Below are 26,257 nucleotides of genomic sequence, written 5' to 3' on the forward strand. Positions count from 1 at the left end.
ATCATTTCTTTTATTATCTCACTTTCTTAATGTAACCTAAAAGCTTTTTAAAAATTGCACTGGATTTTTTTTTTTTAATTTATTTATTTTGAGATAGAGAGGGAGTGAGCATGAGCTCAGCACGGAGCTCAACACAGGGCTCGACCTGGGGCTTGAGTCCACAACCACAACATCATGACCTGAGCCACCATCAAAGGTCAGACGCTTAACTCATTGAGCCACCCCAGCACCCCTGCACTGGATTTATTATAAATGAGTAGTAAACTAAGAGTTTTCGGATGTTCAGTAGTTCTGAAATTTAGAGAATTACTATCTAAGTTGTTCATAGTAGTGATTAAGACCAGGAGCCCTAGAGTCCAATTAAATGGGTTTAAATCTAAACTCTGCCACCTCTAGGCATGTGACCTAGGAAAGTTACCTCATCAATCTGTACCTCAGTTTCCTCATTTTAAAAATAGGTTAATAATCTGTGCCTTACAGTGTTGTGATAATTAAATGCATGTAAAGTGCCTAGGTTGATGTTTAGGATATAGTTACTCAATTTTTGTCATTTTTTCTGTGTGTTTAAAAGTTCTTCATTTTAGTTACTTTCTTCAGGGTTCCCTTACAAAGCTATGAACTTGGTGGATTATTCACTCATACTTGATAAGAGAATAGAATAAGGGGAAGCTGTTTTAATTGTCCTTTGTGGTTGAGGAAGCCTGTCTTACCATTTTTCTTTGAGAAACTATGCTTTTGGGCTCTCAGAAACACAATGTCCCCTGTGTAACATTCATGATTTGAATGGTTTATGTTGTTTTCTAATAACAGATTAAGACAGTAAAGAATAATGAGCAATTTTATCTTTTATTCAATTAGGAAGCACTAAGTAATATGGATGATTATGATAAAACCTGCTTGGAATCTGCATTAGTTGGTGTTTGCAATATTGTTCAGCAAGAATGGGGTGGTGCAATTCCTTGCCAGGTAATGATCAATTCTTTTTCATTGCCCTAAGTTAAAACCATTAACCACTGAGGTGCTTCGATTTTCTTTAGGCTCTGACACAGCATGCATTGTAATTTCTATAAACTACATTATACACGATTGGTATCTTTTTAAAAGAAGGCACTAAGTCAACACTACCATGCTCAGAAAACAGCAAAATTATGCCTTGAGGAAAGCATTCTCCTAGTAAATTGGCTTATTGCAAACCAATATTGTTTGTATAAAACACGAAGTGCTCACAGTAGAATTTTAGAACACTTCCTAGAAGGGGTAATTATAATTTTGAATGATACAGTTATAAACATCAGTACATTATACTCTGTCTTCATTATCTCACTGTAGCATTTATTTAGCAAACTTAACCATCTCAACTGAGTTGTCTAAAAATGGGGGGAGTATGAATGTCATATATCTGTTGCCCTTTACTTAGAGTCCACAGCAGGGTCCATATTAGCATCAAATCAGAACAGAGTATTAAGATGAAAAGAGAATTGGAAGTTTGCTATAAATATTAGGTACAGACATACCTCAGAGATACTGTGGGTTCGGTCCAGACTACCAGAATAAAGCTAATATTGCAGTAAAGTGAGTCACATGAATTTTTTGCTTTCCCAGTATGTATAAAATTGTTTATACTATACTGTAGTCTATTTAGTGTATAATAGCATTATGTCTAAAAAAAAGTACATATCTTAATTTAAAAATACTTTATTGCTAAAATGCTGCCAACTGAAAGTTGTAATCACTGACACAGATCACATAACAAAGATAGCAATAATGAAAAAGTTTAAAATATTGCAAGAATTACCAAAATGTGGCACAGAGACACGAAGTGAGCAAATACTATTAGAAAAATGGCACCGATAAACTTACTCAGTGCAGGGTTGCCACAGACCTTCAATTTGTAAAAACTAATATCTGTGAAGCACAAAACAAAAACAAAAAGAAATACAATGACGAATATGCTTGTGCTTTGAGAAGTGGTACCATATTTTAAAGGAGGAAACAAAAAATCACTAACAGAAAAATTATAGTAATCTACAACAGGAGTCAGCAAGCTTTTTCTTTTTCTCTCTTTTTTTTTAACTTTATTTATTTAAGAGAGCGCATGCACACACATGAGCAAGCATGAGCTGGGGAGAGGGAGAGAGAGAATCCCAAGCAGGCTTTGCAGGGCTGTCTCACAAACCATGAGATCATGACCTGAGCTGAAATCAAGAGTTGGACACTTAACCAACTGAGCCACCCAGGCACCCCAACAAGCTTTTTCTATATTTTAGATGTTGCAGATGTCTGTGACGACAACTCATTTCCACTGTCATGGCATGAAAGCAACCATAGATAAAAAGTAAATAAATGAGGGGCGCCTGGGTGACGCAGTCGGTTAAGCGTCCGACTTCAGCCAGGTCACGATCTCGCGCTCCGTGAGTTCGAGCCCCGCGTCAGGCTCTGGGCTGATGGCTCGGAGCCTGGAGCCTGTTTCCGATTCTGTGTCTCCCTCTCTCTCTGCCCCTCCCCCGTTCATGCTCTGTGTCTCTCTGTCCCAAAAATAAATAAACGTTGAAAAAAAAAAAAATTAAAAAAAAAAAAAAAGTAAATAAATGAAAAGCCTGTGTTGCAATAAAATTTTATTTACGAAAACAGGCAGTGTGCCATAGTTTATGATTTTTTATTATATGGTCAAACATGGATTCTTTAGTAGTGTCATTGGCATAACTGGTATTTATTTTTTAAGATTGTGGTTGCCTGGGGGTGAGGGATGGGTTAGGGGATTGACTTAAATGAAGCACAAGGGAGAATGGAAAGTGACGGGACAGAACTAGCCTTTATCTTGATTGTAGAAGTCGTTGCTCACTAAAGGCAGTTGTTGGAATTCCTAGAACTGTATACTAAGAAGGGTGAATTTTATTGCATGTGAAGTCTGTCTCATGAACCCAACTTTTTTTTTGGTTTTTGGGTTTTTTTCTTACTGTCAAACCACCCTGTTTTACAGAGTATGAACTCATGGGTTAATGAAGACCCTGAGCTGCTACTAAAGGTTAAATCACTTTAGCAAATGCCATAAATGCCTTTAGATCAGTTTATTTTCAGAAATAAACATATTTGGCACCTTCATAAACATTTATTTGGTAAATCTGTGCATACAGAATTTCTAATGTCCTAACAATATCCTGAATAAATGAAATTTTGTTGTCAGTATCTTCTGAACTAGAAGCTAGCTGGTAGCACAGTTTCCTTTGCTACTTCAGTCATTTTAGAGAAGAAATTCAGAAAATATGTAACAAGCAAGATCTTGTGTACCATGCAGACTTCTGCCTTTTAATATTTTTTTCTTCCTTTGCAAAAGGAAGAATCTGAATTTGAGATATACTGTACCCTGAGGTCATGGGGCTAGGCCTGGATCCACTTAGATTTGTTTGATGAGTTTTGGAGTGAATCAGGTCCAAAACAGTGTGCTAGGTGTGGAAGTTATTAGTGATTGTTTTTATAATCCGTTGCTATCATATAGATTTGTTTTAACATGGAGTTTTATTAACCAAGGTTTTAGACAGCTGGACCATGTCTTCATTATCTCAGTGAAGTCTGTCTCATTTTGATATTACATGAAATATTTCCACTATCACAAAGCATCTGAAAAAAGTAGGGGCAGAAGTAAATCATTATATAGAATTTGTTCATAGAAGAGGACATCGCCTTGTAATAAACTGACTATCTTCCCAAAAGATGACATCCCTCCAGGAGACTGCCATTGAGCATTCTTGGGCTTTAGAAACAAGGGCCAATCTTGGTACTTCACATGGTTGTAGTCACCTAATACTGCTTTAATGGCTGTTTTATCAAGTACAAGTCTAGAATAGGAAAAGCCAAAACAATCCTCCTCTGGAATGCTTGGAAAGTCTACCACCCTGTAGGGTCTCTGAAGCAATGAGGAAAATGATTTGTAACCACTGTCTACTGTTGGTATAGTTCGAAGGCTTTTTCAAATTGCAGGTTGATTAAGAATGTATTTTAAAGGTCTTATACATGTCTGGTTAAATGGCTTTTATGAATACATTTTTAAAACAGTTGTCATTTAAAAAAAATATTTTTAACGTTTATTTATTTTTTGAGAGAGAGAGAGAGACAGAATCTGAAGTAGGCTTCAAGCTCTGAGCTGTCAGCACAGAGCTCAACACAGGGCTTGAACCCACGAACCACGAGATCGTGATATGAGCTGAAGTCGGATACTTAACCGACTGAGCCACCCAGGCACCCCTGAAACACTGGTCTTTTTAATTGACCAGGTAGAGTTTAACATCTCTGAAAATAGTGTCAAGGTTCAGATTTCCTAGGTCCACGTAAAATAGATCCTCATGTCATTCTTGATGTCCAGTGCCATAGGGGCCCACCCCTTAGCTAAGAGATCGAGTTCTAGTTTTAATACAATTACGTAAGAATTGATTATATGATTTTAAGTATTCATAGGTAGGTACTAGTTTAATTATATAAAATACAGTTTATATATATATATATATATATATATATATATATATATATATATATCCCTGAGTTTTGACAGATGCATACACCTATGTAACCACTATTCCAGTAAAGATCTAGAACATTTCCGTTATCCAACAAAGTTTCCTCAACCCCCTTTCTAGTCATTATCCCCCTATACCCGAAGTCTCCTGTTTGATTTATCTTAGCTTTGTTGCATCTGTACTAGAACTTCATATATAGAGTCCTACATTGTGTCATCTTTCACTTGACAAAATGTTTTTGAGATTTATTTACCTTCTTGCTTATCTCCCTGAAGAGATGGGCTTTTCAGTGTAGGTGCAATTAGGGAGAAATGAAAACATTGCTAAATGAGACTGCTTTAAATAAATATGTTATTTCATGTACAAACCTCCTCTCACACTTTGCAAACAGGTTGTTCTGGTGACAGATGGCTGTCTTGGCATTGGTAGAGGGTCACTGCGGCATTCCCTAGCTACTCACAGTCAACGAAGCGAGAGCAACAGGTTTCCACTACCTTTTCCTTTCCCATCTAAGTTATACATCATGTGCATGGCAAATTTGGAGGAGGTAATACCAAGTTCTTTTTAGTTTGGTTAGATACATCTTAGGAATTTATTTTTTAGTATATTCCATTAATAGTAATATTGTGTATACTATAGCATTGAACTCCATTGGTTTCAGCTGAGGCTGGTCACTAAATTATATTTGAAAAGACTCTAGGTCTGTAATGCTCTTTGGAGGTTTAGAGGTTGCCCATCTCGGGAAACATAGCTGGACTTGTTGTTTGTCCTACTTCCCACAGAGACTCTTCAGATGCCTAAAAGTCAAAATGTTCGTTTTGGTGTTAAGACATTTCTCTCGTTTAGGAATTCTTATGTCCATTCCACCAGAAATGTTGACAGAAGTGTGCTTGAACTTTTTCAGTAAAGTAACACTACTGATACATGTTTTATTAAACTCTACTTCCTGCTTTTCTCATTTCTTTGGGAAAGTTAGTTAACCTTTCTTCACCTCAGTTTTTCTGTCTGTAGAATGTAGATAATGATGGTTCTCACCAAAAGATGTTAGAAACGCCTTGGAGGAAAGAGACTGTAAATACCAACTGTGGTCACTTCTGAGAATCTTTGTAAAACTTTCTGAATGAAATAGCTCTACTGGTATCATTTTATATAACATTCCTCTTAGTAACCTTGAATCAAAATTGTTATAGTTATTTTTCTCTCACATTGTTAAAAAAATCATTTCTATTACTTATTGGCTGTGTTGTTGTGATGGGTTTGACCTTGGTGTGCTGATAATAATCTGTCATTGTGTGCCACTTTACAAGGGTCATCTGTTTTGCCTTGTAGCTTCAGAGTACTGATTCTTTGGATTGCCTTGAACGTCTCATAGATTTAAACAATGGTGAAGGGCAGATTTTTACTATTGATGGCCCCCTGTGCTTGAAAAATGTACAGTCTATGTTTGGGTGAGTATATCCTTTGAGCTTTTTTTGCCTTCTTACAATCTGTTGTTATAATTTGATATTCCACTCTAAGATCTGTTTCATTATTTCTAATTGTTATTTTATTTTTCCCGAGTTGCACAATTGTCAGGTAAAAATTAATGGTAGTAGTGATTTTTTAAAGTTCATTCCCTTTTAAATTAGGCATGACTGAATCAGTGATGTCTATAGACATTGACCTCCTTACAACGACTCAGCAGTTTCAAAAGATTAATTTGCTTTTGGGCTATTCAGGATTGAAATTTGCTCACCAAAAGTGTCAGACTTTGTTCTATTTCACAAATGGTCAGATCATAGTTTTGGAATCAACTTGAAGGGAAAATAAACTTAGCATCTTGAAAAAATTACATGAAAAAATATGTATCATATTACTCTTCTAATAACAATTAATCCTCATATTCTAGAAAACTAATAGATCTAGCATATACGCCTTTCCATGCTGTTCTCAAGTGCGGCCATCTAACCGCTGATGTGCAAGTCTTCCCCAGACCAGAGCCTTTTGTTGTAGATGAGGAAATCGATCCCATTCCTAAAGTCATCAACACAGGTAATGTGTTTTTTAACTTCCTTCTTAGTTCTTCTGTCATCCTTACTTTCTTGTAACTTCTGACTTCCACTCTTCTCTATCCAAGAGGATTGAAAAGAAATGTAAGTTCTCATACCAGGGTGCTGTTGTCATCACCAGTATGTATATTTTGGGTGGGAGGAAGCATTGCCTAAGGGGTGGCAGGCTGGTAATCTTTCATGGTGAGGTCATGAATTAATCTCCAATCCTAGATAACTATAGCCCACAAATTAAATAGAGTTAGAAATCATGACCAGATTTACTAGTGATGATATCCTTGAATTCTTAAGAGATACTAAGATTGATTAGCATCATAATTAAGATCATCTGTGAAGAGCTAGCTTCTAAACTTGGCTGTGTGGTTCTTCCTGTGTGATCTGGACAAATCACTTCCTCTAATTCTGATTGCCTAGGTGCGTGGAAATCTTTAGATGAATCATGGTCTCTCTGAGGTCTCTGCTCTGATATACTGTACCCCTTCAGCCCTGGTGCTTATATTATGACTAAAAGGAAGAGATGTGCTACTGCTTTTACCTGGTTCGTGCTGATAGTGCTGTGCTTAGCTGAGATTGGCAAAGTGAGTCAAACCTAACAAGAGTGGAGAGGAGAATTGTCTCCTATTGGTAGGTGTACCCCTCGAGGTGGTGGGTGCACGTTATATCATCATTGTCCCTTCAGTGCCTAGCACAGTATCTGATGCTTATAGGTGTTTACTAGATAATTGCTCAGTCAACAAATGATTAAAATTAAGTGCACAGTAAATGTTCATTTCACTCATGGGTGTATAGATTTGAAGGAGTCTTGAGAGTGAAGGGCTGTGCAGAGGCTTTTTATTTTTTGTGTCTTTAAGCTCCTGGCTGTCTGGAAGTAGGGCATCCCTCTCTCTCACTGTGGCTCCTACACTGTGTTAAGCTGTGTCAAGTGTTTTGTTGCCTTCAGACCATCTAGATTCTACTCCCTCCTGTCTCTTTTGATAAGTACCTTTGAATTGGTCTTTTCTTTTCCATATAAACTTTTGGTCCAAGATCTTTGTCCATAGCTTATTCTTGTTTTAAGCCACTTTAAAATGCAGGCCTTGGGCGCCTGGGTGGCGCAGTCGGTTAAGCGTCCGACTTCAGCCAGGTCACGATCTCGCGGTCCGTGAGTTCGAGCCCCGCGTCAGGCTCTGGGCTGATGGCTCAGAGCCTGGAGCCTGTTTCCGATTCTGTGTCTCCCTCTCTCTCTCTGCCCCTCCACCGTTCATGCTCTGTCTCTCTTTGTCCCAAAAATAAATAAATGTTGAAAAAAAAATTAAAAAAAAAAAAAGAAAAGAAAAAAAATTTAAAAAAAAATTAAAAAATTAAAAAAATAAAATGCAGGCCTTGTGCTACTCAAATGAAAAATATGTAACTGCTTTATGCTGATTCATTTGTTAGTAAGCTGAAGAAGGTAATGACAACAACTCTCCAGAGAAGCAGATTTCCTGGTGTGTTTGAAGTACAACGTACTCACTGTGACTTTGATTTTTTTAAAAATCGTTTTGAGAATATGAGTATGTCTGTGCCTAGAAGAAAGACTTGAAAAGCAATTCAATAAAATATTAAGAGACGTTTCCTTTGACGGTGAAGAACGACTGACTTTTCTTCTTTACAATTTTCAGTGTTTTTCCAAGTTTTTCTACTATTTATATAATCAGAAAATAAAGTTTAAAAAGAAAAGTACTTTGGGATAAAACTTTCATTTTTTACCTATTAGGTTTTCAACAAATACCCATGGTCTTTAATACAGCTTCTATAAAGCAATCATTGTCATGGTTATACTGCTACCTTGGGTTTATAGATAATATATTTCTTTCTCACAGAAATGTTTTTAATGATAGCTTTACTGTCCCAGGATGGCAGTTCCTCCTGCGACGGTGGCTTGGTGGACGTGCTACACTGCGATGCCCCCTGCTGACCAGAGCATCCCTGACTAAACAGGGATTCAACCTTGAAGCTTTTGTCTTGGCTGGGGACCTAGCCTCATAAAAATAAAGTCTAGCTGATTTGTCTTATAACTTAAATCATTAAATGAAAGGCAGGTAGTATTATTTCTTCAGCTATTTAAAATGCAAATTCTGAATCATCCAGAGAAACTTCCTTTTTTTTTTTTTTTTAATTTTTTTTTTTTTCAACGTTTATTTATTTTTGGGACAGAGAGAGACAGAGCATGAACGGGGGAGGGGCAGAGAGAGAGGGAGACACAGAGTCGGAAACAGGCTCCAGGCTCTGAGCCATCAGCCCAGAGCCCGACGCAGGGCTCGAACTCACGGACCGTGAGATCATGACCCGGCTGAAGTCGGACGCTTAACCGACTGCGCCACCCAGGTGCCCCCATCCAGAGAAACTTCTAATAGCATTCCTAGTCAGCGCATCTTAATTCCTCACCTAAGTACTGTATTTGTGAAATCTAGTACGTAGAAAATAATGTACTTCCCTATAGCATGAATTAATTGTGTTGATTCCATTTTTTTTCAGATTTGGAAATAGTGGGATTTATTGATATAGCTGATATTTCTAGTCCCCCAGTTCTGTCCAGACATCTGGTCCTACCAATAGCACTTAACAAAGGTGAGTTCTTTTCCTATTTTGGTTATAAAGATGAAGCACCTTATGATCTGAAGAATTGGGGGAAAGGAATAGTTACTGGATCAGGTTTTTTTTTTTTAATTTTTTAATGTTTATGTATTTGTTTTGAGAGAGAGAGAGAGAAAGCGCATGAGCAGGGGAGGGGCAGACAGAGTGGGAAAGTCCCAAGCAGGCTCCACACTGTCAGTGCACAGCCTGATGTGGGGCTCAAACTCACAAACCATGAGATTGTGACCTGAGCTGAAATCGAAAGTCATATGCTTAACCAACTGAGCCACCCAGGCACCCCTACTGAATTGGATTTTTTAAAAATGGAATGGGGGCCTGGGTAGCTCAGTCATTTAAACATCTGACTTTGACTCAGGTTATGATCTCATGGTTGGTGAGTTTGAGCCCTACATCAGGCTGTCTGCTGTCAGTGCCAGGCCCGCTTCGGATCCTTTGTCCCCTTCTTTCTCTACCCCTTCCCTGCTCACATTCTCTCAAAAATACACATTTAAAGAGGGGCACCTGGGTGGCGCAGTCGGTTAAGCGTCTGACTTCAGCCAGGTCACGATCTCGCGGTCCGTGAGTTCGAGCCCCGCGTCGGGCTCTGGGCTGATGGCTCAGAGCCTGGAGCCTGTTTCCGATTCTGTGTCTCCCTCTCTCTCTGCCCCTCCCCCGTTCATGCTCTGTCTCTCTCTGTCCCAAAAATAAATAAACGTTGAAAAAAAAAAATTGTTTAAAAAAATACACATTTAAAGAAAAAAAAAAAAGGAATGTCTTGGGCACCTGGGTGGCTCAGTCAGTTAAGTGTCTGACTCTTGATTTCGGCTTAGGTCAGGATCTCACTGTTCATGGGTTTAAGCCCCATGTTTGGCTTCATGCTGACAGCATAGAACCTGCTTAGGATTCTCTCTCTCCTCTCTCTGCCTCTCCCTCCACTCACATGCGCATGCTCTGTCTCTCTCTCTCTCTCTCAAATAAATAAATAAGCTTAAAATTTTTTTTATATAAAAATTGAATGTTGCCTAATATACTAAGAAACTGGTTCTGCTGTTTTAATTTCACGACCATAAAAGGAACCTTTTAGCTGTCAACCCCTAGCTTCCCATATCCCTCAAGCCCAGGTAACCAGTAAATGTCCTTTTTGTTTCAATAGATTCACCTATTCTGGATGTTCCATATAAATGGAATTCATATAATATGGGAAAATGGGTTTTTATATGGATATAAGAAAACCAGAATAAGAATTTTTCTTATTTATTCCCATATAAGCAATTTATAAGTAATATTCCTTTATAAGCAAATACTCTCCTTCCAAGGCTAGAAACAGCCTAGGAGTATAATTGGGGTCTGGGAGTTTTGTAGCTAATCTCAGTCTGACCTGTTTTCTTTTCACAGAAGGTGATGAGGTGGGTACTGGAATAACTGATGACAATGAAGATGAAAACTCAGCCAATCAGATTGCAGGCAAAATACCCAACTTTTGTGTCCTGCTCCATGGCAGCCTAAAAGTGGAAGGAATGGTGGCAATAGTTCAATTAGGGTAAGAAATTTTGTTTACCTTTGGTTGAATGAAAGGGAGAATCAATTTACAAAGCGAAGGATTTCCTAGACTCTTCTGAAGGAAATAGAAATATTCTTGTCATCTTTTTCCTCTCCCTGCCATACCCTTCCCACCTACCATCACCTTCTAAACTGCTCTTTAAGTCATCCCCTAAAGTCAGTATAGAGTGAGCCTTTTTTTATTTATATTGCTTTTATATCCTTTCTCTATTTTCCTCTTTTCTATTTTTATCTAGGAAATCTGGACTTAGTTATAACAGTGCTACTGCTTGCTGTGAGATCTTATGCAATATTCACAGCCTCCTTAGCTATAAAATGAGGAGGTAGAACTAAATGAAAAAAGATGCCAAGAACATTGGTTGAACATTGTATTATGTGCCAGGCACTCCTGTAGTCACTTTACATGTATTCATTAAATCCCTCACAACAACAGTTGTATATAGTGTTATCCCTATTGTATAGATGAGGAAACTGAGGCTTAGGGAGGTCAGGGAACTTGCTCAGGGTCACACAGCTTGTAAACCAAAGAGCCAGGGTTCTTAACTCATGCATTCTGACTCCAGAGCCCATGCTCATAACCACTGTGCTATAACCCTTCCCTATGAGGAAAACCTTTCTAGCTTTCACGTGTGCTGCAGTCTTGAAATTTGCAAAGCCATCTGCTTCCCTCTCTATAATACTTATTGTTAGGAAAGAAGAGGTGACTGATCATCTTCTGGCCATCACCTGGGGTTGACTGGTATAGAAGATGAAGAGATTAGGAGTACTCAAATGAAGCTCTATTTCTACTTGAGTTAAAATTACCTAGTCCAAAAAGAAGAATACAGTTCTTATTAGGTATTAGTTTGCTGAGTTACTTGTACTGGCTCTGAATATGAGAATCCCTTGGGGCCCCTTGAGAGGCGGGAACGGAGTTGGGTGATGGCTTTGTGCCCTTTGTTAGAAGTACTCCCTGTGTTGGTGTTGCTGTGAATGACTCAAGGAGGCAGCTGAAACATAGGTTGCAGCCCTTACTCCTTCCGACCTCTGTGGCTATTTGCTGCCCTTGTGATTTTTTTTTTTAATGTTTATTTTTAAGAAAGAGAGACAGAGTGCTAGAGGGGGAGGGCAGGGAGAGAAGGAGACAAAGAATCTGAAGCAGACTCCAGGCTCCAAGCTGTTAACTTTACAGTCCCAGGCTTGACATTCTTGTGGTCTTCCATCTTCTCTCCATCTAGTCCTGAATGGCATGGAATGCTCTACTCCCAAGCTGACAGCAAGAAGAAATCAAACCTCATGATGTCTCTCTTTGAGCCTGGCCCAGAACCTCTCCCATGGCTAGGGAAAATGGCACAGTTGGGTCCTATTTCAGGTATAACCCAGATCAGATTTTACTTACCTTGACTTTGTTTTCTGTCTACTATTCTGAATGGCTCTGACTGTGTAGTCAGAGAGCTGTGTGATCTCCCTTAGGGGTGTGCTGTGGTCTCTGATGCTGGATATGTGCATGGAGAACCCCAACAGAATTTGATGTTTGAACTTTTAACTTTATGTCAAGGAAAACCAACATTTAGGTTGCTTTAAGTAAATGTAAATACTTTCACTGCTTAGGGTGAAAAGATACTGTCTATAAACTTTTTTTTCTCCAGTGCACTATTTTCAAACCAGGTAACCTCAGTCATTCCTAGAGAATTTAATTCCCTTCCTTCTGGAAAGTGTTTTCCGTCACCTTTCCTAACATTACATTCTCCTGGTATTTTCTTGTCCTTTTGTCGTTTTCTCTTGCCTCATGATTTTCAGAATGCTGTTTGCCTTCTTCTCTTAGCTTATTATTCTCTCTTGGTTATCTCGTCAACCATTACAGCTTCAGCTTCCCCTAGATCCATCACTCTGGTCCTACTCGATCTCTCCCTGGAACTTGCATATTGTATTTCCATTTCCTAGTTGGACCTGTCCACCTAGATATTCTGCCTTAGTGCTAAGCTCAGCATGTTTGTTACAGAAACCAGTGTCTCTCACCCTTTCCCTCACTAAACGGTTACTTCTTCTGATTTCCTTGCCCCTACTGATGGAAGCCTAAGTACTTCTAGGTACCCAGGGTCCAACTGTAGAGTCATCCTTGACTTATTTGGGCCCATTTCAATTTCAGGTACATCTACCAAGCAACCTTTCAGGGGATAAAAGAGTTAGCAGGAGTTAGTTGCTCAAAGTCTAGTGGAAAGTGGAATAATAAACATAGACTGGTACAAGATCAGAGTTGGCTTTAATGATCATCTCTGCCAGAGAACTCAGGAGAATCTTCACAGAGGAGGGGCACCTTAGCTGGAGTTTGAAGAAAAAGATGTACTGAGCTGATGAAGGCAAAGGGGGCATCCTGGACAAATGGAACACCTATAGAAAAACAAATCTGGAACACAAAGGATGAGGGTAGTGGTGGGAGGGCCAGATGTTAGGTTAGAGCTTGGCAATGGCTGGAATAGGGCAGGCTTCATTTGAAGTGTGAAGAGCTAAAACTATTCTGCAGGTACTGGGAAGCCACTGAAGGAGGTGCATGTGAGAACAGTGGAGATACCAGTTGGGAGACTTTGTGTTCTGGGCAGTGGAGCCTCTGGAGTTGTGCAGTTTGGCTGAAATTAAGCGAGAGCTGATAAATTTACGTTTAGAAAGATAATACTGTGGAATGAGGATTTGGAAAGGTAAGGGCATCCTGCAGTTAGAAGTCTACTGTGACAGTCCTGGAGATGTAAAGATGAGAGCCCAGAACAGGGCAGTGGCTGGGAATAGATAGGGTGGGGATCCATGCAAAAGATATTCAGGTGGTAGAATCAACATTCTTTAGATATGGGAATAAAGGAAATGGAAGTGTCAAGAATGATCCCAGGTTTCTGAACTAGACTGCAGGGTGAAAGGTGATACTGTTGATTGAAAGAGAGAAAAGGATGCCTGGGTGGCTCAGTTGGTTGAATATACGACTCTTAATTTCAGCTCAGGTCATAGTCTCATGGTTTGTGGGCTCAAGCCTCGTGTTGGACTCTGTGTTGACAGCCCGGAGCCTGCTTGGGATCCTCTCTCTCCCTCCCTGCCACCTCAAAATAAATAAAACTTAAAAAAAAATGAACAGAACAGAGGAGGAAGAGTAGGTTTGGGAAGACCTCTTTTGTGCATTTCGAGTTTATGCCTATGAGATTTAAGTGGAGGTGCCTAGAGACAACTCCTGGAAGAGTTCTAGAGAGGGGGCAGAGTTGGATATATAATTTTTAGTTATAAGCGTATCACTGATAGTTAAAATGGTGAAAATGAGCATAAGCTTAAGTAGTGGTTCACACATTTCATTTTTCATATACATAAAAAAAAAAACTTGTTTAAAAATTGTTTCCTGGGCCCCACTTAAAGATGGGGTAGGACTAATTCAGTAGGTCTGAATTCTGGCCCAAGAATTTACAATTTTAATATAACCCAAGTGATAACAGTCCAGGTGATCCATAACCACACTTTAAGAAGCCCTACCCTCAGAAAGGTGTGTAGTTAAGGCAAAAAAGGAGCCAAGGACCAAACCCCTAGGAAGGACTAACTGGTGGGGACAGTGGAAAGGGCGCTGGCTAGTAAAGGAAAATGAGAAGGAATAGGCAGAAGGAAAAGTAGAAAAAAGTGATGTCACAGAAACCAAAACAATAGAGTCAAGAAGAAAGTACATTGTCTCATACACATGTAAGATACATGACCTACATACTCTGTCTTATACGTATGTGCATGCATATATGCACATATATGCCTAGAAAAGAGTTTGACTAAATATACACCCTAGATGCTAGACCAAGAGTCAGCAAGCTTTTTCAGTCAAGGGCAAGATAATAAATATTTTAGACTTTGCAGGTCATGTGCTCTCTGTTACAACTCCTATTAACTCTGCCATTATAGCACAGTACATAAATGAATGGGAATGACGTATTCCAATAAAATTTTCTTCATGGACACCAAAATTTAAACTTCATACAATTTTCGCATGTCATGAAATATTATTTTGATTTCCCCCAACTATTTAAAAATATAAAAACCGTTTGTAACTCAAAAAGAAGGCCACAGTTGGCCAGCCCTTGATCTAGGATGCAGGGGCTGGTGTTTTAAAGCTTACACGGGGAAAGAGAATATGACTTTGCTTCCAAATAAGATAAAACTGAAAACTCTGAGTAAAGCTAGGAATGTGGAACGTCTACTCCCTTAGTGAGAGGATGACAAGAAAAATTCTACCCATTGTTTCTACCTGCTTTTCCAGATATTATAAAAATTAAAGTCTCCTGGGGTGCCTGGATGGCTCAGTCGAGTAGCTGACTCTTGGTTTTGGCTCAGGTTCATGGGTTTGAGCCCTGCATTGGGCTCTGCACTGGGCTCTGTGCTGACAGCGCAGCACAGGGATTTTCTCCCTCTCTCTCTCTCTCTCTCTCTCTCTCTCTCTCTGCTCTTCCTCCTCCAAATAAATAAATAAATAAACAAATAAACTTAAAAAATTAAAAGTCTCATGAGTCCTGCACCATGCAGATTGACACTCCCAATTCTGAAGTGGGGATCCCCAAAACCAAGCAATGCACTAACCCGTTTCTGAAGCAGTGAAAGCCACGGTGCAACCTCCGGAGTTAATATAATGTCAACACAGGGCATAAGGACTTGTGCAGAAAAACCATCCTCGCTGAAGATGAGTTCCTGATTTGAAGAAAAGCCTTTAAATTATATGAGCATTATATCTCCATTGAATGGAGGCCAACAGGAAGATTAGGACTGCCACCTTGAGAACTTAATCTGAAAGAGGCCACAGAATGTTGTAAATGGCTAAAGAGTTTTAGGAAGGAATGGAAATGAAGAGGAAAGAATCATTTTACATCGACAGGACATTTTTTGTGGCTTTGTAAGAGTAGCTTCAGTCGTGGTTAGACAGGAGGCAAGTTGAGGAATGAGTGAGAGATGAGGAAATGAAGATGACAAGTTTGCCACAAGAGGAGAGAAGTAAGGCAGTAATTGGAGAGCACTGGGCGCAGGAAGCCATGTGTATGTGTTAGGGTGAAGAGATTGCTCACCTCCTGGTCTCTGTAGCATTCCTGAATTTATTCTACCTTTTTGTTTGCACTGCTCTTGCCTTGGTCTGGTTTTCTTTTACCTTTCATTTAGATCAGAGGTCGGCTAACCAATGCCTGCTGGCCACACTAGCCCACTGCTTGTTTTGTAAATAAAGTTCTACTCTAAAGGTTTATTACATGGTCACATGCATTAGTTGATGTGTTATCGAGGACTGCTTTCCTGCTTCAGTGGCAGAGTTGAGTAGTTACTAACCCACAGACTCTAAAATACTTACTGCCTGCCTTTTTGCAGGAAAAGTTTGTCAACCCCTGACCTAGACTTGTGACATTCTCATGCAGATACTTGTCGATGATCTAAGATGTAGCATTTAAGTTCCTTTCTAATCTAGTTTCCAATCTAGTAGTGCTTGGTTTGTTACACATGTTCTTTATTCAAATTGAACTGCTTTTTACTTTGCCCCATATTCATTTTTTTCTCCCTCAGGGTTTGTTCTCTTCAAATGAAGATAATAAAAGCTAACATTTTGTTGAATTTAACTTTGTACCAGGCACTCTGCTAGACAATGAAGTGTGTAATCTCCTTTAATTCTTGTGACAGTCTTATGAGGTTAGAATTGCCATTATGACAGCAAGTAATAATTGATAATAAAACTTAGTGGGTTGCTGAGAGAATTTATTGAGAGAATGTGCATAAAGTGACTGACACACAATAGATATATAAATGGTAGATCCTGCTGTTTTTATTGTTTTCTTTTCCTTTTTTTAAAGTATAATGTACACTGTTAGTTTCAGGTGTACAATATAATGATTCAACAATTACATTACTCAGTGCTCATCATGATAAGTGTACTCTTAGTTCCCTTTATCTATTTCACCCATCCTCCCACCCATCTCCTATCTGGCAACCACCAGTTCTCCGTATTTAAGAGTCTGGGCTTTTTTGTTTTGCCTTTTTCTTTGTTCATTTGTTTCTGAAATTCCACACATGAGTGAAATCATATGGTGTTTGTCTTTCTCTGACTTATTTCACTTAGCATTATACCCTCTAGGTTCATCCATGTTGTTGCAGATGGCAAGATCTTTCTTTTTTATGGCTGAATAATAGTCCCTTGTGTGTGTGTATATATATCACATCTTCTTTATCCGTTCATCTATCAAAGGACATGAGTTGCTTCCATATCTTGGCTATTGTAAATAATGCTGCATAAAACACAGGGGTACATATATCTTTTCAAATTAGTGTTTTCATTCTCTTTGGGTGAATACCGTAGTGGAATTGATGGATCATATGATAATTCTGTTTTTAGTTTTTTGAGGAACCTGCATACTGTTTTCCACAGTGGCTGCACTAATTTGTATTCCCACTAGCATTGCCCAAGGGTTTCTTTTTCTCCACATCCTAGCCAGCACTTGTTATTTTGTGTGTGTGTTAATTTTTTTTTTTATTGTAGACATTCTGACAGGTACAAGATGGTATAGCATTGTGGTTTTTATTTGCGTTTCCCTGATGATTAGTGATATTGAGCATCTTTTCATGTGCTTGTTGGGCAGTTGTATGTCTTTTTGGAAAATTGTCTGTTCAAGTCCTCTGCCCATTTTTTAATTGGATTATTTGTTTTTCTGGTATTGCATTGTGTAAGTTTTTTTATATATTTTTAATATTAACCCCTTATCAGATATATCATTTGCAAATACCTTCTCTCATTCAGTAGGTTGCCTTTTTGTTTTGTTGATGGTTTCCGTTTCCATGCAAAAAGCTTTTTATTTTGGTGTACTCCCAATAGCTTAGTTTTGTTTTTGTTTACCTTGCCTGAGGAGACATACCTAGAAAAATATTTCTATGGCCTATGTCAAAGAAGTTGTTTGTTATTTATTTATTTATTTATTTATTTATAGTCACAGCAAGGCATGCAGAACAATACCATTGTTTATACCTTTCCCTCCTACTTCTCATTCTGTTCCTAGAAACAACCACTAACAACTTATAATTTGGGGATGGGTTTGTTTTTTTTTTTTTTGATATTTACATTTCTAATTAATATACATATATAATTATTTCTTAACTTTTTTTTTCATTTTAAATGTCATATTTTTGACTTTTTAAGGTTCACTACTTAGCTCTCTTATCAACACCATCCCAACCCACCCCTCCAAGAAGCACATTTTCCCTTTCTGTATCCTTCCAGTGCGGTTATAGTGTTCTTGGTTGTTCCAGTGTGGTTATAGTGTTCTTGATTGTCCTTGTTAGACAATGTGTTAATTACACCTAAGCCATGTGGTGTATACCAAGTTACATTTTGTTTTGCAATTCCTTGTTCTCTGCCCCACTTTTTTTTTTTTCTAGCAGGCAAAATAAATGTGCAGGTGACCCTTGAATAATATGGGGGTTATAACTTTTAACTCCTCCAAAACTTAACTATTAAGAGCCTACTAATGACTAGAAGCATTACCGATAACAAACAGTTAACACATATTTTGTATGTGTACTATATAATGTATTCTAGAGAAAAGAAAATGTTACTAAGAAAACCCTCAGGAAGAGAAAATACACTTACAGTACTTGTATTTATGGAAGAAATTCTGTGTGTAAGTGGACCTGTGCATTTCAAACCCATGTTGTTCAGAGGTCAGCAGTATCCTAACATGAAAAGGAAGGCAATAATCAGAGAGACACTCCGATCTCTGAGGTTGCTCAGAGACTTCAAGAAATAACTGGGCAAGCAGGCTCTGGGGGCAGCCAGTGGCAGATGAGGGCAGTGCTCCCTCAGGGCTCTCGTGGCCTTCCTCTCTACTTAGTTTTTCTTTGCTCCTTTTTTTGTGTACTTACTGCTAATTCCTACTTTCCTACCTTCCAGGTACATTCTTCCAGTATGTATTTTTGTCAGTTTTCTTTTTTCTTCCCCTTAGTATCATTTCCCTTCCTCTTGTTTCATAAAGTGAATTGGTTGTTCTCGAGGCCTGTTGGAGAGCTGTCAGCCTTCCCATCTCTCCTCTGGCTCTCCTGTTTCATGACTCCTCCTGAGAAAAGGATACATGGGAAGTAGATGTTTGAAACCTTGCCTATTTGGCAATGTTCATATTTCATCCCTTACACTCAGTTGATGGTTTTGTTGGAGTTATGGGTTTGGAATCACTTTCCCTTAGAGTTTTGAAGCATAGCTCTATTTTTCCTTTCTGGCTTCCAGTGTTGCTGTTAAGAGTCTAGTGCCATGCTGTCAGGGCTTTGATGCTCTGTTTTCTCTGCACTCCTGGAGGTGCTTCTTTGTGTCCCTTGTGTTCTGGATTTTCAGAATGATGTTCTTAGTTGTTGGTCTCCTCATTCATAGTGCTGGGCATTCAGTGGGCCCTTCCATCTAGCAATTCATGTTCTTCAGTTCTGGAAACATGAATTATGTCTTTGATTTTCCCCTCTCTGTATTCTCTCTTCTCCCTTTCTAGAACATCTGTTTATGATTTTTGTGTAGAATTTTCTTCCACCCATTTTTCCATTTTTTTTCTAATTCCTGTAAGTTATCTTCAGTTTTACCTTGCAACTGTCTTTTTTTTTTTTTTTTTTTGGTTAATTCTGCTATCATATTTCTTATTTCTAAGAGTCTCCTGTCCTTTATTCATAAATGCAGTATTTTCTGTCTGCCAAGCCAGTTATCACATAAAGTCCCCAAACAATTAGAGGCAGTACAAGATAGACTTTGATCGGGTGTTGAAATGTTTGGTACTGATACTGGGTGCTATAGTACAAAAGGGTCTAGAGAAAGTACCGTGTGCCAGGAAAACTTGGGACAGATCATGGAGAAGGTGGGATAGGATCAGGACCTAGAGTGTAAGTTTATGCGAGGAACAGTGGCGTTCAGTGGTAGAAAACCTGTTGCTTTTGCAGCCAGGCCCAGCTGGGTCACTGTGAAACCCATGAAGGTCCAACCTGTCTAACCCTCAGTTTCCTCATCTTTAATGGGACTGATAATATCTATCCTGTAGGGTTCCTCTAAGGAGAGAAGGTCTGTATGTAAAATGTTTGACACATAGCTGGAATTTAATAAATATTCTTAATTCTGTAAGTTCCTTGAATCCAGAAAAATATCTTCTCCAGTCACACTAGCAGGTGCTTGCTACATGGTGGGTCGACCATATAGCTCATGAGTGAATAAGTGAGTAAGGGAATAAATGAATGAGGAAAGGGGAGCACCCCAGGCAGAGGAAATAACAGAAATAGTGGCAGAGAAGTTGGAAATAAACATGTTACATGGAAAAAGACTGCTGGGACCTTGGCCTGGCTAAAAAAGTGTGTGTGTATGTGTGTGTGTGTGTGTGTGTGTGTGTATGCACACATACATACATACATACAAGTATTTACGGAAGTAGGTCTGGAAAGCTGGACCAGTACTTCTGGAGGGGCTGGGAGGAGAGGGGACTGACAGGAGTTGTGGGGCCAGTATAAAACATTAAATTAATGACCAGATTGGGGTTAGAGAGCTTCTCACTCAGAGAAACTAGGCTAATTCCAGTTTCCAACATGAACATTTGGGCAAGGGAGTTAAACTCCCTGAACTTGGAGAAATGATCCCTGCTCTGTCTACCCCAGAAGGTGGTAATAATCAGGATAAAATGAGCCAGTAGATGTAAGTATGCTTTGTAAGTTTGTGGCAAAGTTTCATTGGCTCAGGAAGCAAATAGAAAAACAGAAATCCTTGTTTATTCACATGACTGAAAAACAACCTGGCTTTTAATCTTTGGAAACAAGAACTAATAAACTATGATGACCTGGGGTATGTTTCACCAAAAAATATTTTTTATGCTCTTTCTTTAATTTGGCTATATGTAATTTTCCTTTGGAATTTTCTCAGTGCCTAGACTGATGTCCAACCCACGAGCCATTAGATACTTGAGGATATTTAAATTTAATGAAGATAGTAAAATTTAAAATTCAGTTCCTCACTCTAGCCACAAGTCAAGTGTCCAATGGCCGTGTGGTCTAGTGACTGCCATTTGATCATTGTAGTAAATTCTGTTGGAGAGTGCTGGGCTTGACTATATAGAATTGTATTATGTATTTTTATATATTTTTTTAAATACGTACTTCATTATTGTTGCATGTATTTGTATTATTCTCTCTGAACTCAATTTATAAAGCAGATAAGTGAAGCTTGTCTCTTTGAAAACATTAAGCTGTTTTGTTTTGTTTTTTTACCTACATGGGCCTCAGTTGATTGTTTATAGACTTCTACATCAGTGGCTTTCTATTACAAACAGATTCCCTAACCTGAGGGAAGTTAATAGATTTTCTTAATTAGGGAAGTAACAGGATGTAGAAGATTGAATGATTCAAAGAGCTTTTAGCCTAATTGGAAATGTAATTGATTATGTTTTGCCAGATATCATTTTAACAATGTCTTTTTCTTTTAAGATGCTAAAGAAAACCCTTATGGTGAAGATGACAATAAGAGCCCATTCCCCCTGCAGCCCAAAAACAAACGCAGTTATGCCCAGAATGTGACTGTCTGGATCAAACCCAGTGGCCTACAGGTAATACTACCATTCAAGTTGCTTTCCACTGGGCACAGGAGGAGGGATTCTGGCAAGCAGGCAGACCTTTGATTTGATTTTCCTTTCCTTTGATACTTAGTAATTCATTTACTTCTAATGTTTGTCATTATTTCCAAAAAAGAATTGAGGTGGCCTACAGTAAAACACGTATGCAGCAAAATCACTTCTTAGAAAATTTAGAGCAGTAAAAAACCTAGAGGAAGAGGAGAGACAATTGTGCCAGGAACCCAAGGCAAATGATAATTATATTTGAGCAATTTGGCTCTGAGCTTCCTGCTACCAAGGTCAAAAAAGCAACATGTAGGATTATATGGTTTTTCTGATCTGATAAAAGGAAGCATGTCGGTTCTAGAGAGTTACATTTTCCTGGCATTGAATTTCAGTGTAAAATTTTTGACATAGTGAGGCATTGACATAATGGGTTTTTATCTTTAACAACAGTTTTGAGAAAGATATAAAAATCTCTATGGGATTATTTCTTCTGTCCCCACAGTAGAACCCAAGCAATGGCATTACACTTTAATTCTACAAACACACTTTCATGGGAAGCTAAGATGATACTGTCACAAGGTATGTTGCTTTCAGGCAAGGTACTCAGTGATGCTTCTCCTTCCACTGACATATAGTCCTTTCTGCCTGTTTTTAAAAATCATTTTTGAGCCTTTTTTCTCATTTGAGCACCATCTTCTTTTTCTTTGTTCCTCCAATGAATTCAACCTAAGCCAAATGAGAAGAGGCGGTTAGGCCACTGACAAGGGAAATAGCTTTGGCTGATGGCACAGTTTCTTTTAGCCCCCTCTCCGTGGAGACTGGACACGTCCTGTCGTGGCTAAGAGGGTAGGGGTTTTGTTGGGAAATCAGGTTCTCTCTTTCCTGCCATCCTTGATCCCAGCACTCCCCTGTCACGAGGATTGCTGATTTTTTTCTTAAATTACTTTTTATATTTTGTTTTGGTCTGGTTGTATGTATTTTTTAAGTTTATTTATTTTGAGAGAGAGAGAGAGAGAGAGAGAGCAGGCAGAGGAGGGGCAGAGAGAAAGTGGGAGAGAGAGAATCCCAAGCAGGCTACACGCTGTCAGTGTAGAGCTCGATGTGGGGCTCAAACTCATGAAACTGTGAGATCATGACCTGAGCCAAAACCACTTAACCTAACTGAGCCACCCAGGCACCCTTGGATGAATTTTTTAATTGTGAAATACACATAACATAAAAGTTATCATTTAAGCCATTTTAAAGTAAACCATTCAGTGGCATTTAGTACAACCATAATGTTATATACCCATCATCACTGTGCAGCTCTAGAACATTTTCATCACCCCAAAAGGAAACCCTGTACCCATTAAGCAAGTCACTCTACATTCCTGACTTCCCCCAGCCCGTGACAACCACTAATCTGCTTTTTGTCTCTATGGATTTGCCTAGTCTAGATATTTCATATAAATAGCCTCATATAATGTGTGGGTTTTTGTGTTTGGCTTCCTTCACTTAGCTTAATGTTTTCAGTGTTCATATATCTTGTAGTATGTATCAGTACTTCATTTCTTTTGATGATGGCTACATTTATCCATTCATTCAGTTGACAAACATTTGAATTGTTTGCGCCTTTTGACTATTGTGAATAATGCTCCTGTGAATATTTGTCAGAATTTTTTTTCTTTTGTTGCTGTGCTGTTGTCATAACTAAGAAATCATTACCAATCTAAGGTCATGAGGGTTTACCCCTGTGTTTTCTTCCGAGAATTTTGTAGTTTTTCCTCTTACATTTAGGTCTCTGAAGCATTTTGAGTTAATTTTTTTGTATATGGTGTGAAGCAAGGGTCCAGCTTCATTCTTTTAGATGTGGATATCCAGTTGTCCTGGCACCATTTGTTGAAGAGACTATTATTCTTTTCCCCCAGGTCCTGGTGCCCTGGCCAAAAAGCAGCTGGCCATAGATATATGAGTTTACTGGGTTTGTTTTTGTGAGACAAGTTCATTTCTGTCACCAAGGGGATTTATTATCAAACATTTTGAAGGAGGGAGGTGCTTTACTAATGTTGAACAGAACAGTGACATTAACTCACAAGAGATTCTCTGTTCCCATATTCATTTCTCTAAACATTTAGGGATATCCTTTTGTATTCTTACCCCTGTTACCACAGAATCCTTATGTTGAAATCTTTTTACCCTTGATAGACAGACGTACAGAAGATTTTAAGAAATGCAAGGAAACTTCCTGAAAAAACACAGACATTCTATAAGGTAAGACTGTCAGAATTATAGTGGAAAAGGGTGGGCCCTGGGATGTGTGCCAAAAATAAATGGTTCACAGTAGTTATGAATGTGGGGTGGCCAAATGAACATGGACAGGAATTAGAAATGTTTAGCTTATGCCTCAGTTTTTTCCTTGATAAAGTCAATAGAAATGATAGGTCCACTGCTGACCCAAAATCTAAGAAGTGGATGTGTTTAAATGACCTGGTTCTGTGCAGAAGGGCTCCTCTGTATTGGTGCTGCTGTGAATGGCTGAGGGAAGGAGTTGAAAGAACCTGTGGGTCAAAGCCCTTAACCCCTGTCACCACTCTCCTGTGAGTATCCAGCCAAACCCCAGGCAGCCAGGATGACTTCCTGGGATGGTGATCTCCCAAAGCATTCTTACTGTACCAGAGAAGCTGCTCTCAGGAATGACTATTAACATTGCACTTTTATGAGTTGCAAAAGGATGGCCCTCTGGAATCCTGTCTAGCTGAATCCAGAACAGTTGGTGGAGGGGATAAAGTTACAAGGAGGGGAATTGAGGGGGTAATTTAAGTACACTCCTTGTTTCTCCCCTGTCCATCTGGTGTTTGGCCAGAATTAAATTAAGTGGCAGTGTGAGGTATGCCGTGTTGTCACTTGTAGCCTAGCTACTAATATATTATGGTGCGCCTAACGTACCCAGGCTAGCATCTCTTCCCGGAGAATATACGTGCTACTCTGTCTGGGTGTTATCTCATTACCTTCATGTCACTGGTGTCTTCAAACCTAATTGTGGCAAAGAAGAGCAACCTTAATCAGAGTTCAAACAGCTGCTCAGTCCACCATGCCCTCCCTCCCCATGAAGCTGAGCTCACACAGGCCCTTGATGACCACTATTTGGCTATAGTCCCTTTCTCCCCTACACACGATTGTCGGCCGTCTATCCAGATGGCACGCTTTACTTTCACCTTCTTCTGAACTTTTCACCCGTTCACAGGTGATAGTAGAGAGGTGGTCAGAAAGCCCACTTCTTTTCTGGTTTTATATAATCCCACATACCAGATGTGGAAGGGACTCTTTTTGTTGGGCAAGAGTCAGCCCCTCCTGTGGGCAAGGACGAGGTCATCCTTCTTGTTTTATAAATGAGACCACTGAGACCTGGAGAGGCTACACAGCTTGCCTAGATTGCACTGCTAAGTGGTTTTAGAGGCACTTTGTATTTCTCTTGCTTCCATCCACTGCCCGGCCCTTCTTTTTATGGCAGTCTCTCAAGTCAGACTTCTTGAATCCTCCAGAGCCTCCTCCAAGCGTGTTGTTGTTTGGCCTGAGGCCCATCCAGAGAGGAGGCACCAGAGGGTTCAGAGCCCTCTGAGGTTTGAGGCATGCCTTTTCCATACCTGAGTAACAGGGGAAAGGTAATCCTCCTGAGAGTTACAAGTGAATGGTGTGTGACAAGGGTCTCTTCATGTTTGGTGTAAGCGCTCAGTCTGCCAGCTTTCTGATTGCCTGTAGAGGACCTGGTCGTGTCATCACATTCTCTTGTTATTGGCATCTCTGTATGAGCATTTGTTCTCCTATAAAAATGCTCACTTAAGTTCGGAGATCAAGGAAAACTTATTCTAAGCTGAGCATTTAGAAAGTACGTGATAAGGAAAATGCATTTCAGGAACATTGGTTTTTTTGTTTTTGTTTTCTTTTTAATCTTGTTTCAGGAGCTAAACCGTTTACGAAAGGCCGCCCTGGCATTTGGTTTCCTGGACCTGCTCAAAGGGGTGGCTGACATGCTGGAAAGGGAGTGCACACTGCTGCCCGACACAGCGCACCCAGACGCTGCATTCCAGTTGACCCATGCTGCCCAGCAACTCAAGCTCGCCAGTACCGGCACCTCTGAGTATGCTGGGTATGAGCACAACATCACACCTTTACACACAGACTTCTCCGGAAGCAGCACCGAAAGAATGTAAAGCCGACTTTGGGAGCCTTCCTTCTTTTGTCATTCCAGGTGAAAGTGATTTAGGGTAAAAACTTTTTAGTTTGTTCACCTCTGCAGGAGCCACCCGAAGAACTCCGAGGCTGTCTCAGAAGCACCACTTGCTGGTTTCAGTGACTCTGCTAGAGTCTGAGGGAGGTTCCGAAGAGTGGTTGCCAGTTTGGGCTTTGACTTTAGCTTTTGGGGGCTGAGTCTTTAAGCCCAAAAAAACGCTGTTGCTCCCACAATGGGCACATCTCAGAAACTTAAAGGACTGTTGAGCACAGAGCTCTCTCCCACTTCCTCAGGAAATCTAACCAGCAAGGGCTCTCCAGCTTCCTGAAAGGCACCTTTTTCCTCTTCTCTCTCAACCATAAGGACACTTTCAGCCTCCTGTCCTTAGAATGAGTAGCCCAGACTGTCTGGGGCTTGCTAAATACAAGCCCAACACCTAATTAAGCTTCAGAACTTTCCTTAGAACTTGGGCAAAAACTTGGTGGTAACCCTTTGGTGCTTTTGGTATGTCTTGAGATACAGACTTTTAAACAGCAACCATAAATGTATAAAATGATTCCTGTTTCTTCAAGTTGTTTTTTTTTGTTTTTTTTTTTTAATGAAAATAAAATACTTGATTTTCTATGAAATGGATTCACTGGGAAGCTAATGGGTCTTTGCCTTTTGGGCTGTCCTATCACCTGTGTATAATTTCGGCTTCCTAAGCGGCACAGGTTCATAAGTCCCCAGAGTTCCTTGGGTTCCATATGGACT

The 26,257-nt window shown here is 39.4% G+C and overlaps 1 protein-coding gene across 3 annotated transcripts in view; it reads left to right on the forward strand.

Annotated features, from left to right (window-relative positions):
• INTS14 (integrator complex subunit 14) overlaps positions 1-26,060 on the forward strand; it is a 31,097-nt gene extending 5,037 nt beyond the window's left edge. For 2 of the 3 annotated variants that reach the window (XM_047074930.1, XM_047074929.1), the window contains exons 3-12: positions 859-966; positions 4,903-5,058; positions 5,841-5,959; positions 6,400-6,542; positions 9,056-9,148; positions 10,550-10,694; positions 11,932-12,065; positions 21,164-21,282; positions 23,479-23,544; positions 25,233-26,060. In XM_047074930.1, coding sequence (XP_046930886.1) covers positions 859-966; positions 4,903-5,058; positions 5,841-5,959; positions 6,400-6,542; positions 9,056-9,148; positions 10,550-10,694; positions 11,932-12,065; positions 21,164-21,282; positions 23,479-23,544; positions 25,233-25,484 — 1,335 coding nt within the window. In that variant the 3' untranslated portion in view covers positions 25,485-26,060. The remainder of the gene's footprint in view (positions 1-858; positions 967-4,902; positions 5,059-5,840; positions 5,960-6,399; positions 6,543-9,055; positions 9,149-10,549; positions 10,695-11,931; positions 12,066-21,163; positions 21,283-23,478; positions 23,545-25,232) is intronic. The other variant, XM_047074931.1, reaches the window with a different exon arrangement.
• The last annotated feature ends 197 nt before the right edge of the window (positions 26,061-26,257 follow it).

The sequence above is a fragment of the Lynx rufus genome, unplaced genomic scaffold, assembly GCF_022079265.1.
Source record: "Lynx rufus isolate CCGP_SWC_20201006 ecotype Redwood Valley unplaced genomic scaffold, mLynRuf1.p SCAF_13, whole genome shotgun sequence".
Classification (NCBI taxonomy): domain Eukaryota; kingdom Metazoa; phylum Chordata; class Mammalia; order Carnivora; family Felidae; genus Lynx; species Lynx rufus.